Below are 14,062 nucleotides of genomic sequence, written 5' to 3' on the forward strand. Positions count from 1 at the left end.
GTCAGAATGTCTAATATTAAAAAAAAAAAAAAGAAAACCCAAGTTTGTGTTTTGGGACTATAGGTGAAAGTGCAACAAAGAAATCTGTTGCACAGATGGTCAAACCAGACAATGTATCAAAAAGTGTTCTTTAAATTCATGAAGCACATATGAAGTACTAATTATTATTGTACTATTATTTGATGTATTAATATTTAACTGGAACCTTCTAAATCATGCAAAGGAAGGAAACATTAATTGCCATAATCAGTGATTATTATTTTTTATTTTAATTTCTCTCTGACTTCACTTTTCCCTTGGATTTTGACATCACACTTGTGTATAAAAATGAACCTCAAAATCTCCATCATGGCCTAAACACGTTCTAAAATCACAACGTATAGTCTGTATCATACTCTCTATATCTTTAAAGCATTTTTAAAAGCCTCCTTGTGGTCTAGTAGTTAGAGACGGGATCCCACATAGCCAATTGTGCAGTTTGAGTCCTCTAGCAGCTTGAAAAATATGTCAGGTGCTTGTGGTTGTATACTCAAAATCCAGAAAAGAAGGACCAGCAGGTGGCATAATGGTTACATCACTGGACTCCCACATAGTCAACTGCAGTTTGAGTTCTGGACCCAGCAGCTTAAACCTCATGTTGGGCACGTGTGTGTGCATGCCCAAAATCCCAAGAGGAAAATGGTGGAGAAGGGATTACACCATGGCCATCCCCTCTAAGGGGTGATTTTTCACTTTCTGTCTCTCTTGTTCTCTCCAGCGAGCACACATGCCCTATACCAAAAATCTCTCTTTAAAAAAAAAAAAATCAGGGACCAGCAGTTGGCATAATGGTTATATCGCTGAACTCCCACGTAGTCAGTCATGGTTGGTGACCTGGACCCGTTGGCTTAAACTCACTCCAGGCACGTGTGTGTGTGCCCAAGATCCTGAAAGGAGAATGGAGGAGAAGGGATTGCGGTGTGGCCATCCCCCCGGGAGGTGATTTCTCACTTTCTGACTGTCTGTCTCTCTCTGTCTTTCTGGCGTGCACATGTGCCCTGGAGCAAAAACCTTGCCAAAAAAAAAAAAAATCAGAAAAGATGGATAAGTGGAGAAAAAAGAATTGTGGCATAACCACACTTCATTAAAGGGTACTTTCTCCCTCTCCATCTCTACCTGTTTCTCTCTGGCACACACACACACCCTTTATCATTTTATTTTAAAAGTGTCTCCTATATAATGTGAATCATAATATTACAATACCGTCTCATCATATCAAAGATTTTTATTATGCAGGTCTACCTCATTTAACTGAAGACATTTGTCATCCCAAAAACCTCCTACCTCATAATGTGTTTCAGGGGCAAGCTGACTCCCACTTAGAACAATCTGTGGGAAGACATGACTCGTTCCAAATGTGCCACTGAGGGAGAATTCTTCAAACTTGGTAAAAGCGGACCCTACAGGCTCCCCACAGGTGCTCAAGTCTGTGGTTTGACACTTAAGTAATGTGCATATCTATGTAGAAAAAGAAAAAAGTAATCAGAAAATTTGGAAATACATTCTCAACTGAATAACACAATTTTAAAGATTAGTTGAATGTTTGATCTCAAGCAGCATTTTTCAGAAAGTAATTAATGAATCTTAAAATCAATTCAATGGGTCAGGATTAGCCTTTTTAAATAAATGATGTGAAAAGTAATAGACCCAGAATACACTACCCAATGGCATGGTAGTTAAAGCAGCCTGGATCCCACATGGCTGACAGTGTGGTTCAAGTCCTGGACCCAGTGTCTTGAAAAACATGTCTGGCATGTGTGCATGCATGCCCAATATCCTAAAAAGAGGGAAAAATTGAGGAAAAGGGATTGCAACATGATCATTCTTCATGGGGGTGTGCTTTCTCACTCCCCCCCACCCTCCTCCAGCAAGTGCACACACTCTGGCACATTACAAAAAAGAAAGAAAGAAATAGGCTAGAATTTTGAAAAATGTTGGTGATTGCACATAATTATAGCTATTTTTAATTTTTATTTGAATTATTTCATAAGCTGTTTCAACTAAATATTTCTTTTAATTAAGTTACACAACCACATAATTATACTAAATCATCATGCAAAATCTTATTCTGGACTCTCAGTTGAGGAGAGTTGGAAATCAGTGCCTAAAATAGCCTAATAGAAAAGGAGAATGCATGGCAGTTGCAACTTTTTAAACTTAAACCTACCCTACTCAAAACTAATCTATCTATGTTATGTTTTTACATTGCAGCCAAGAGAACTAATTTTGTTCTTGCTAAGATCAACTGGGATAAAAAAAATAATAGGGATATATGTAACAATATGCTAATTAACTGAATCTAGTACAATTTTTAAGGAAAGGCAACGATAACCAAGAAGAAAAATTAATAATAAGGCAAATTAAACATTTTAAGCCCCTCTACCTGTTGGTAATATTGACCTTCTACCGTGTGCAGGCCATCGAAAGCACCCAGGGCATAGACCTCATCTGTTCGCTTCTCAGACATCTTGTATGTTAAGTGACAACACAGGTCTTTCTGACACACTGTATAATTTCCCGTGTTTCTCTTAAGCTCAGTGAAGGTGAACTCATCAAAATAAATCATCCCTGAAAAATCTGACTGCTCAGAGGAGAATGACTTGATCCTCTTGGCATAAGAGCTCCAGTCAACAGCGGCAGGGTAAGAGGACTCAAGGCGAGGCCGAGACTTCAATTCTGATAGCATCAGCTGACCACTCTCTGTTTCCATGTCATAATGATACACCTTGACAGCTTCTGGGGCGTAGATCCCACTTCCTACAGACATCAAGAAACACAAATAATGGTTTCAGATGGCTTATGGTGACAAATTGATAGAATTAGTCCATGGGAAAAATAAAATTATTAAGTATAAATATTTTCAAGGTAGTTAAGGAGATAGCTGTTACACTGGCATAAGCTCCAACTTGACTCACCATATAAGTACTACTTACACGGAAGTTATCATTTGATGTGGAGGGATAATTTCTTTTTATTTAAGATAACTTCGTGCGAGCCAAATTGAAAATTGCCGGGGTCAGTCCCACAGATCCTACACGGCTGACCGACCACAGGTTGATTTCCAGGCTCAGATGCTTGAAAAACACACAAGGTATGTGTATGTGCATGCCAGAATCCCTACAAGATGGAGAAATGGGGAGAAGGGATTATAAATAACCATGCCCCCTTGGAGGGTACTTTCTCTCTCTCTCTCTCTCTCTCTCTCTCTCTCTCTCCCCTTCTCTGTGTCTTTCTGGCTAATGCATGTATCCTCTAGCAATGAAAAAATGTAAAAAAGAATTTCCCAAACATGAAGAATAATTTTTGACTCTCTTTTGAACTATTTAATTTATTTGTGTTTGGAATTCTTCACCTGCATCTGCAAACAAGCCATTTAGGAATAGAGCTTGCATTACCTTGAACATAAGTGTATAAAAAATAAACTCTAAAAACATGATTAGCTTAAAGTGATTTTATCACTTCAACAAAATACCAGAGAGTCTTTGAAAAGTTGGTGGAAAATGAATGCTATGAAAAACTATCCATGGATTTGTACCAAAATAAATTTTAATTCCATTTTTTCATAAACTTTTTGAAGTCCCCTCATCTACTTCAATATTATTAATGGATTTTGACCAGGAAGCTCCTTAGATCTTTGATTTTTTTTTTTTTTAGAGAGAGAGATTTTTGCTATAAGATGTGTGTGCTCACCTGAAAGACAGAGAGACAGAAAGTGAGAAATTACCCCCCAGGGGGGATGGTCACGCCGCAATCCCTTCTCCTCCATTCTCCTCTCGGGATCTTGGGCATAAACCCACATGCATCTGACATGAGTTTTAAACCACTGGGTCTGGGACTTAAACCCTGGTCAATGGAGTCCAGTCCCTGTTTTTGATTTTCTTTATATGACCCGAATATCCCCCCTCTGCAGAAAGTATCATTTTTATTGTAATTTCTAATTTACATATAATTATTGTATAGATCTGTGGGGTGTTTCAAACTTGCACAACACAAAGCAATGGTAAATGTTGGAAAAAGTTATTTAAACAACCACTTCATGGAAGAAAAAACATTCACCATCAGTAAGCACAAGAAACAAGCTCACCATCAATATTTGCCAGCTAAAAACAAAAGGCTTCTGAAATGGGACGATCAGCTTGGAAACCACCTAGGCCGCTCACTGCTCTATGACCCAACGGTTCTGCTTCTGACTGTTTGCACAAGCTAAATAACAACACATGCCAACCTCAGCCAACGTATCGGGCTTCACTTTTTTCCTACCCTTCAATTTCTTTTCGTGTAAAATTGAAATAATAGGGGGCCAGCAGGTAGCATGGTGGTTGCGGGTGCTGGTCTCCTGCATGGCTGACCATGGTTCAAGTCCTGGATCTGGCAGCTTGTTTTCTTGCTTTCTCTTTCTCTCTCTCTCCCCCTCTCTGGTCAAATTAAAATAAATAGATAAAGTAAAATAAAATAATTTTTAAAAACTGAAATAATAATGTTTGCCTCTTATTCATAAGAATAATATGCTTCAAGTACTATAGAAACCCATGCAATTGTTAATTTTGTGTTATTAGAGTCGATAAGAGAACCATTAAAGAAAAGTGTGGCTTAAAAGTCAATGCAGACTTCCCAAGATTGTCACTGCCACTCAGTGCTTGACTAGCATGTGTTACCTGTCATATGCATGGTGGTGTTGTGGGTATTTGCAGCAAGCAGGTTGACGCCCATGGCTCTGGCCCATGCTGAGTGGAATGGAACAGCCGAGAGGAGGGGCAGCGTGTTGTACCAGGCGGTGGGGTAGAGAACGCTGTCAACTTGAAACTGCTCTACAACCACTACAGCAGGGTCATGAGAAAAAATGTCAAAGCAAGTGAAAATGCCAAACTTCCCAAAAGGAGTATCGAAAGTCACAAATTCTGAATCCTTGGGGAAGTCAAACTGAATTTCAGGTGCAAAGAGATTGTACTGTTAACAAAAAGCAAAGAAGGGAAAAAACAAATAAGAAAACTGTCAAATAGGTGTGATCAATATCCATAAAAATCTTTTATCCCATGCATGATGATGTATGCATTTGGCACTGCTACATATAAATCTTCATCAGTCACACCCACTCTATCAGATTCTGGAAGTTTCTTTACTGTGACGTAAGTTGGAAACCATTTGTTTACAGTGAATGAGTGAAATAATATCTCTAAATTATTTTTTAAAATAAAAATATTTCTATCTTAAAAATCACAGGTTAAAATCTTGAAATCTAACATTGTTTGAATTGTTTCTTGTGTTCTTTAAATATCAACAACATTGCCTTTACAAAGTCTAACACATGTAGATGAAATAAATGTTGCCGTATGTAAGATATTGCTAGGCTTCTGTAAGCAAACTGAAGTAAATTTAAAATGAACTTAGTGCTGTAACTATATCTTGTTAATTAAGAATCCATTAGTGGAGTCAGCAGGTGGTATAGTGGTTAAGGTGCTAGACTCCCCCATAGTCAACAATGGTTCAAGTCTTAGTTCCAGCAGCTTGAAACTCACACTGGGAGTGTATGCATGTGTGCCCAAGATCCTGAGAGGATAATGGAGGAGAAGGGATTGCAGCGTGGCCATCCCCCCTGTGGGGGTGATTTCTCACTTTCTGTCTGTCTCTCTCTCCAGTGAGCACACTTTACCATAGAGCAAATATCTCTCAAAGAAAAAAAAAAGCCCTTAGTAATTTTATGTTTTAGTCTAATTATTGCTACAAACTCCACTTAGTCTAGGCTCAGAAATACAAGATATGGGGGGGGGGCCTTCAAAAGTTTATGAAAAATGCATATTATGAAAAAACAGTGCATGCTTTTCTTTCTTTTCTTTTTTTGCACCAAAATTAACTTTTTTTTTAAGAGTGATTTTTGCTATAGGGTGCATGAGCTCACCAGAAAGACAGAAAATGAGAAACCACCTGGCAGGGGGTATAGCCATACTGCAATCCCTTCTCCTCCATTCTTCTCTTGGGATTTTGGGCATGCATCCACATACGTCCAGCATGATAAACTCATATTTCAATTCCATTTTCCCACGAACTCTTTGAAGGCCCTTGCATGTTTTGCCAGATGTTTATTTGGGCTGATGTTGGCATGTGTGTGTTCTGGCAAGAGCTACTGCTCCTCCCCCCACCCTCATCCCCACAATTCTTTGAGCATCTCTTGCTTTTCCACTTTCCTCCTGTGTATCCTTCCTCCTTCACAGACCAGCTCAGAGAAGACATGCCACCTCATTGTGATTAAGGCCTTTGCAGGGTTTCTCAAAAAGAGAAATATACTCTTTTCATGGATTTTGTTTGTAAAGATTGATCTATGTGTTGCTGTGGCCATGTGGCTTCTCTTCTTCAGGGAGGGTTATCCTGAGAAGCAGCTGTAACAAAAGGCTAAGAGATAAGGGACAGGTGACACCTTTTGAGTCTTTGAGGGCAGACTGCTTCTGAAACGAGATCTCGTTTTTCTGCAATATGTATGTATGTGTGTGTGTGTTTGTGTGTGTGTATATATGTGTGTGTGCATATGTGTGTATGTGTGTGTGTATACATTTTTTTTTCAGTGCATAAACAAGAAAACTCTCCTCTTTATGTAAAGCCAATTTTAGTTGGGGTTTTATTGCATTGCAATAAAAAAGTCCTAATGGAATAAATGGTAGCTTAGAATGAAATAACCAATTGAGACAAGAAATGAACTCTGATATGAAATCATAGATTAAGTAGAACATTTCTTCTTCTTCTTCCGCAGAAGAAATTAAAATCTTTGAGAGGCTCTTATTGCAGCTGTTTTAACATTCTGCATTTTTCTTTTTTTATTACAAATTCTAACTCAGGGTCCTTTGTATTTTATGGCAAATTCAAACTCGGAGCCCTTATGGGACTGAAGTAAATTGCATCCCCTATCAACTAGAAGGTAATTGAAAGCTACAATCATAGCAGTTCTCTCCCCAACATTCAACAAACAAGAATATGTACATACCACAAGCAAAAGAGGTAAACCTAGTTTAGGTAAGGCACAAGTAGTTCTCACCTTATGGTAGCGTGCCACAAGCCTACCCTTGGAATCAAACACCACGTCAGTGTTGTACTGGTAACGGCCGTCAGGGGGACACTGAGGATCACTGGTGTTGCATGGCTTCTTGTCTCCTATATTTGCCACGAGATAGATAGAGTTGTCCTTGGCCAGGCAGCTGAGCCTTTCTTGCACTGGTGTGTTGCCAAACCTAAATCAATAGATACTTTTTTAAACTTACTATAGTGCAGTGATTTCTGAAACATAAAAAAGATAGAGGAGGAAGAAGAGGAGAAGAAGTGACAATTTCCCTTAAAAAGTGCTCCCAGAAAGGTAAATAGTTTGAAATTTAACAGACTCTTCTAATGGGGAGGACCTTTTCTATAAACGAAGCTACACTGCAGGTATTACAAAGCCGCCTCTGTGAGGCGTGGTCAGAAACACGAACGGGTGGCAGTGATAGTTGATCCCATGGGTGTCATCTTCTACAGAGGACAAATGTAGCATTATGTAGTGGAGATGTAAAAAACTAAGATTATAAAGAAGGAAGAAAAGAAAAGCAGATCCAGCCACAGTAACATGTGCTAAGATACTGTGCTTCACAGGTTAGGACTGCACGAAAAGCCAATTTCTAGGTTCAGTTCCTGGGTTCAATGGGAATTCAATTTCTGAGTTCAATTCCCAGTCCAACCTAACAGCCAGGAACAGTAGTGTGCACCCGGCAACCCCAGTGACTATGGGAGACTGCGGCAGGAGGACTGAGAACTTAGGTCTGGTCTGGATAACACAGTGCTGCCTCAGTTTCCTCAACTGTCAAATATAACAATAGCTTCTTTTCAGACTCAAAGGAACCTGATGAGAAGTTCTGACTTAAGTACAGGCATGGAATTACTGTGCAAATAATGTCAAATCCATCCACACTGGGCATATTTATTCTAAAAATGAAAAGAGACTGTAGTGAAATGGTAATGTAAATGTACTATCGAGTGTGGAACAAAAATGAAAGGAAGTATCAGAAGGCAGATTTTTTTTAGCAAAAAACAAACAAATAAACAAACAAACAAAAAAAAAACATTTTGAGCCAGCAGCCTACCCTAGCAAATGAGTGTCCTTACTAGTTACTGAAATTCCAGCCTGGTATTGTGCACTGAGACTCAGGGTCCCTTTGGTTACCATGCCTTACTGAAAACGGCTGTGTTTTTATTTTAGTTACCAGTTAGGAGAACTTGCCCTCCATTTTTCCTAATATTTACAATGCAAATAGTGATACCGAATCACATAATTTGAGTGAGATTACATGCGTAATACACCAGATATAGTTCCTAGAGTCAAGTAAGCCCAGTAAACTAAAAATGGCTGTTAAGAATTCTGTAATAACAAGAAGGCAAACAAGGGTAGTGATGACTTTATTGCTTTTCAAGACCACAGGGGTCTCTCCCTGGTCGCCTGATCACTCAGCCTCACGGCAAGTGGGGTTGAGCTATTTTTTGAATAAAAAGGACAGACTAGGGGGGCCAAGTGGTGGTTCAATGGTAAAGTTACTGTGTCTACATGAGAAAGATCCTGGCTTGCACATGGGGTCCTCCCTGAGCATGCTGGGGAGGTCAGGGTGCTTGCACAACCAGGTAAGAGACAGCTGAAACCTGGGAGACAGGGATTATGGGAGGAAGACCCTGTCAAAGAGTCCTTTATCTCACTTTCTTTCTCTGTCCCTCTCTCTCATTAGAGAAATAAAGAAACACACTTTAAAAAAAGGAATAAGTTAAGGGGCCAGCAGGTGGCGTGATGATTAAGGGTGCTGGATTCCCACATGGTCAACTACAGTTTGAATTCCGGACCTGGTGGTTTACTTTCTCACTTTCCCTCTCTCTCCCTCTTTCACTCCGTCCCTCTCTGGTCAAATGAAAATAAATAAATAAATAAATAAATAAATAAATAAATAAATAAATAAATAAAGTAAGTTAAATTTAAAAACAATTTTTAAAAAAGGAATAAAGTTAATGACTTTCTAGTTTAGATCTTTTCTTTTCTTCCTTCATTTAAAACAGTAATACTATCACTATTCATATTTATTAAGACCTTTAGCAACTGACGGATGGCACAATGGTTGCGCCTCTGTACTCCCACAGTCGACTACGGTTCGAGTTCCAGACCTAGTGTCTTACGCCTCATGCTGGACATGTGTGCATGCATACCCAAGATCCCAAGAAGAGAATGGAAGTGAGGGAATTGCAGCATGGCCATCCCGCCCCTGGGGAGTGATTTCTCACTTTCTGTCTCTCTGTTTCTCCAGCAAGCACACATGCCCTATAGCAAAAAAATCTCTCTCTAAAAAAAGAAAAAAAGAAACTTTTAATAAGTTTATCATATACTTTTGTTTGACTTTCTTTTCTGGGCTGATTAATTCAGATTTGTTAGTGTTTGCTATTAGTTCCTCAACAAAAAGACCGAGGAAGTGCTCTGAATAGTATGCTAGCATTCTAAACACCCGAGGATGACCACGGGGTCCTCTGTTTTCCCTTTCAGGGATAAATATGAGAAGACTTATAAAAGTTTGAGGAACAATGGAATTAAAATATAAGTTTATTGTGGTGTGAAAATAATCTATGGCAAAAACCTAAAAGAAATCATAATTCAAAATATATGTGCAGTTGTTTTTATAATACAGGGTTTCTGTGAACATTCTGAAGATCCTTTGTATTATTAAGGAAGAAACTGAGCTTTCTTTTTCAATATTATTGGGTCTTTCCATTTTAAGACACAGAGCTAAAAGTTTTCCACTTGAATAAATGTCTGCAAGACTTAATAATGCTGAAATTTCATTAGTCTTTTACCTTCCTAACTTCACATAATTGATCTAAGGTCAATGATCAGGTTTATGGATATTTTCCACTAGTAAAGTCAGTTTTTTCCAAGGAGAATAGAGTGTACTGTAGTGTACGCCCTTTGAAAAGTAGCAAATTATTCCTTCCTCTTCTGGGAAAAATCTCATAAGCAAATAGACACTGAGTCATGGTTTCTATAAACAAGGACCATGCAATTTTTAGAGAATATTTTTCCAAAGGTGAAAATCCCAGGGTAGGGCTTGTCTCACATAGCAGAACCAGTATGTTGTAATATGGGACTTGAATTTCCAATTGATTTTCATGCGGTCAAAATTATTAAAGAAATTTCTCTTTTTGAGCAATAATGCACTTTTGAACAGGTGCATGTAAATTTACAATTAGAAAATTAAATTACTTTTTAATGCATTCATTTTGCTACTTTAAGGAATTATATATGAACTATAATTTAGAAAGAAATGCACCTAAAATAATCTATTTCATAAATCTTTTTGTTATACATCTTTTCCTTAAGAAAGTTAAGCATGGAGCCAGCAGGTGGCATGTGGTTAAGGATGCTGGACTCTCACATGACTGACAGCGGTTCTATTCCTAGACCTGGTGGCTTGTTTTTTCACCTCTCCCCAACCCCCATCCCTCTCTGGTCAAATTAAAATAAATAAATAAATAAAAATTTAAACAGATAAGAAAAGATAAATAACATAGTTCTTTAAGTTAAAAAGTTATGCCAAAATACAACTGTTACTAATTATTAAAATCTCTCTATGATCAAGAAAACAAAGTGCAGATTCAGTTCTTTCTGTTAAAAGTGGAACAATGCAACTAAGATTGGAGAAAGCCCTTCAGTGCACAGATCCCATGCATGACTTCATCTGATATTCTCGTTTACTGTGTAAGAGAAGGAAAGAGGAGACTTAATTATCTCTGTTTTACAGAAAAAGAAACAGAGATGCCAAGCATTTAGGTTATTTGTCCCACATTGCTCAGCTAGAATATAGAAAATGTGGTCTCAGAAGCAGTACTTCCTTTTTCAAGTCCCATGCACTTTCTTTGTTTTTGTTTTTTTCTATTTTGTTTTTCTTTTGGAGAGATTTTTGCTATAGGGAGCATGCACTCACAAGAAAGAGAGAAACAGAAAGCGAGAAATCACCCCCAGGGGGGGATGGCCAGGCCGCAATCCCTTCTCCATTCTCCTCTTAGGATCTTGGGCATGCACGCACACGTGCCTGGCATGAGTTTATGCCACTGGGTTCAGGACTTGAACCATGGTGTACTACATGGGAGTCCAGCAACATAGCCATTATGCCAACTGCTAGTCCCAAGTCCTATGCAGTTTCTATATACTTTATTGATTACACTATAAATGACAGTGATAACAAAGTTTTTAAGAAACATAGACTTGGGGCCTAGTGATTAAAGGAGCCAAATCCCACTTGATCAACCACACAGTTTAAGTCCCAGGCCTGGAGGCTTCAAAATATACCAGGTGCATGTGTTTGCATGCTCAAAATCATAACAGGACAGAAAAAAAAAGAGGAGAAGGGATTGAAAAGTGACCATGCCCCATGGGAGGGGTGACTTCGGCCTCTCCCATTCTGTCTCTCTGTCTGTCTCTGGCTAGTGCATGTGCCCTCTGGCAAAATTAAAACAAATAAAATAAAACATAGATTCATTCATCTCTTTTACCATTCCCACAAAGGAGGCAGGTGTACCTGGAAGAACCAGCTTACTTGCATATGAGAATACAGGCCCTAGGTATAAGAACTTCCTCATTTTATTGAAACCGGTTAAGCACATTTATAATAAAAATTGTGTATACACATACTAACCTTTGAAGAAAACTGAAACAAATAATCAACCAAACATCACTGTCGTTCCCAAACAGGAACCATGCCATACGGCAGACATTACAAAGTGTTTGATATATCTAAATCTGGTGCCAAAGACTGACAGTTTGTCAGCAAAATTACTAGTCAAGCTTAATGAATTTTCTACTGGCATTTTATGTTATAAAATATAACAATTTTGATTCCAAAATCAAGGAATAACAACATGACATTACCTCTTGGGGTCTTTACATGGAATCCAGTTCACTGCAGGATCTGGTATATCCTCCAGATAGGGGTAAATGGTCTCTCTGGTGAAGACCCAACCATAGATTCCATCTTCTGGGGTCACAATGATATGTGCACCCTGCTCAAAGCAAGTAGGGGCAAAAACGTTTCTCATAAATTCCAAATACCCACACTCTTACCAAGTCACAAATTTCCTTTACAATAAAAGCCAGTATTAAAGGGACAGTACCTGCGTGGCTGCCAGCTTAACTGCTTTCTCCAAAACGTCTATGTTCTTATTCACAAGGAGCAAAGCTTCTTTTTTTGAAACAGGTGTCTCTGTTCTGTTTGGTAATATAACAGCATGTTCATACACTGCAGCAATGAAAGTATCCATGGCGCCAACACTCAGAACAAAGAAGACAAAGATGGGAGCACATTTTGGGAAATATGAGGCAATCATAACTAAAATGTAGTGATGTTTGAAACACAAGCTCAGATTCTTATATTACGGATCACCAAAAAGCTTTTCTATTAAATCTCAGCCAACGACTAGCTATTTATACTTCCTCATGAATACATTACACAACAAGGCATTGAGAAAGGTGTTGTGCAAGAAAACTGCCAGCCAAAAGTACGTAATTGGATGGACTCAAGTGTGCAGTGCTGTTGTTGACGTTGTTCAGGGGTCGACCAGACTCTAAAGCCAAGCAAAAAAGTTTCTCGTAAATTCACCCCAATCCAAAATACATTGGCAATTCACTCCTCTTCATATATACACACACACACATATATGTGTGTATGTATGTATGTGACGTGTGTGTGTATATATTAATATATATACACATATATATTTTATATATTATATATATATATATACACACACACACACACACACACACACATAGTTTTCCTAAGCTAATATAAATATATACACATAGTTTTCCTAAGCTAATAGTTCCATTAAGAGGGCCAGTAGGGACTACTATAAAAAGCAGCCATGATAGAAACAACTCATTCAGAATTGTTGCATGTGACTGTGACACACACAAAACACAGAAGGTAAGACAAGCCCCAGCATTTTTTAAGAATCATTTATTTGGGACCAGCAGATTGCATAATGGTTATGTCACTGGACTCCCATGTAGTCAACAGCTGTTCAAGTCTCAACTGGGTGGCTTACTCACACCAGGCACACGTGGTGCATGCGTGCCCAAAATCCCAAGAGGAGAATGGAGGAGAAGGGTTTGCAGTGTGGCCATCTCCCCTGGGGAGTGATTTCCTTTTTTTCCTTTCTGTCTCTGTCTCTCTGGCAAGCACACAAACCCTACAACAAAGATCTCTTTAATAAAAATAATTATTTCCTTAATTCTATTTATTATTATTATTATTATTTTAAAATTTGCAACAGGGCACATGTGCTCACCAGAAAGAGACAAAGAGAGAGAGAGGAAAAAAAAAAGGAAAAGTGAGAAATCAAGCTGCCAGGTCCAGAACTTGAATTGCTATTGGCCATGTGGGAGCCCAGAGCCTTAACTACCACACTGCTGGTCCCTAAGCCCCAACTTAACTGAGTTCATAAAATGGCAAAGGAGACCAGATAAATGTTAAAGACGGGGCTCACATGTCCAGGAAAGACTTACACATACTACAGATTGCGCACATTCTTTGCATTATTAGTGCCTTGGCAGAAACCATGGTTTCTCTTGGAAGGACTGCCTAATAGTCTGAAATACTGGAATTTTAGTTGAACGTTTTGTAAAACGGAGATTATAACGTGTCTAATGATGGCAAGTACCAATTGGTTGAGTCTTTGGGTCTCTCGAGACGTGGCTACGCTGAGTCTCCATACAGCAAAATCAAAGAACCACAGTTTCAGAGTCATACGATGACCACATCCACTGGAGGCTGGATTCTTTATAGAATCTGTCCATCTTTTGTAGCAAAGTCTCCTAAACACTTGTTCTATTACATTACCCAAAACTCTTTTAGGAGTTGTTCTATGTTTTTAAAGAGATAAATTTTTTAAGAACTAGATGTAGATGGTTAACCTCACTGGAGGCTGGATTCTTTATAGAATCTGTCCATCTTTTGTAGCAAAGTCTCCTAAACACTTGTTC

The 14,062-nt window shown here is 38.6% G+C and overlaps 1 protein-coding gene across 2 annotated transcripts in view; it reads right to left on the reverse strand.

Moving 5' to 3' along the window:
* Positions 1-12,462, reverse strand: part of LOC102490829 (vascular non-inflammatory molecule 3) — a 16,307-nt gene extending 3,845 nt beyond the window's left edge. Inside the window, exons 1-6 of one of the 2 annotated variants that reach the window (XM_006144320.3) lie at positions 12,193-12,462; positions 11,951-12,081; positions 7,064-7,256; positions 4,695-4,986; positions 2,423-2,796; positions 1,324-1,497 (exon numbers count right to left, since the gene is read on the reverse strand). In XM_006144320.3, the coding sequence (XP_006144382.1) occupies positions 1,324-1,497; positions 2,423-2,796; positions 4,695-4,986; positions 7,064-7,256; positions 11,951-12,081; positions 12,193-12,405 (1,377 nt within the window). In that variant the 5' untranslated portion in view covers positions 12,406-12,462. Of the gene's footprint in view, positions 1-1,323; positions 1,498-2,422; positions 2,797-4,694; positions 4,987-7,063; positions 7,257-11,950; positions 12,082-12,192 lie in introns of those variants that run through there. The other variant, XM_027770235.1, reaches the window with a different exon arrangement.
* Positions 12,463-14,062: the final 1,600 nt, after the last annotated feature.

The sequence above is a fragment of the Tupaia chinensis genome, unplaced genomic scaffold, assembly GCF_000334495.1.
Source record: "Tupaia chinensis unplaced genomic scaffold, TupChi_1.0 Scaffold000117_2, whole genome shotgun sequence".
NCBI classification, from domain to species: Eukaryota; Metazoa; Chordata; class Mammalia; order Scandentia; family Tupaiidae; genus Tupaia; species Tupaia belangeri.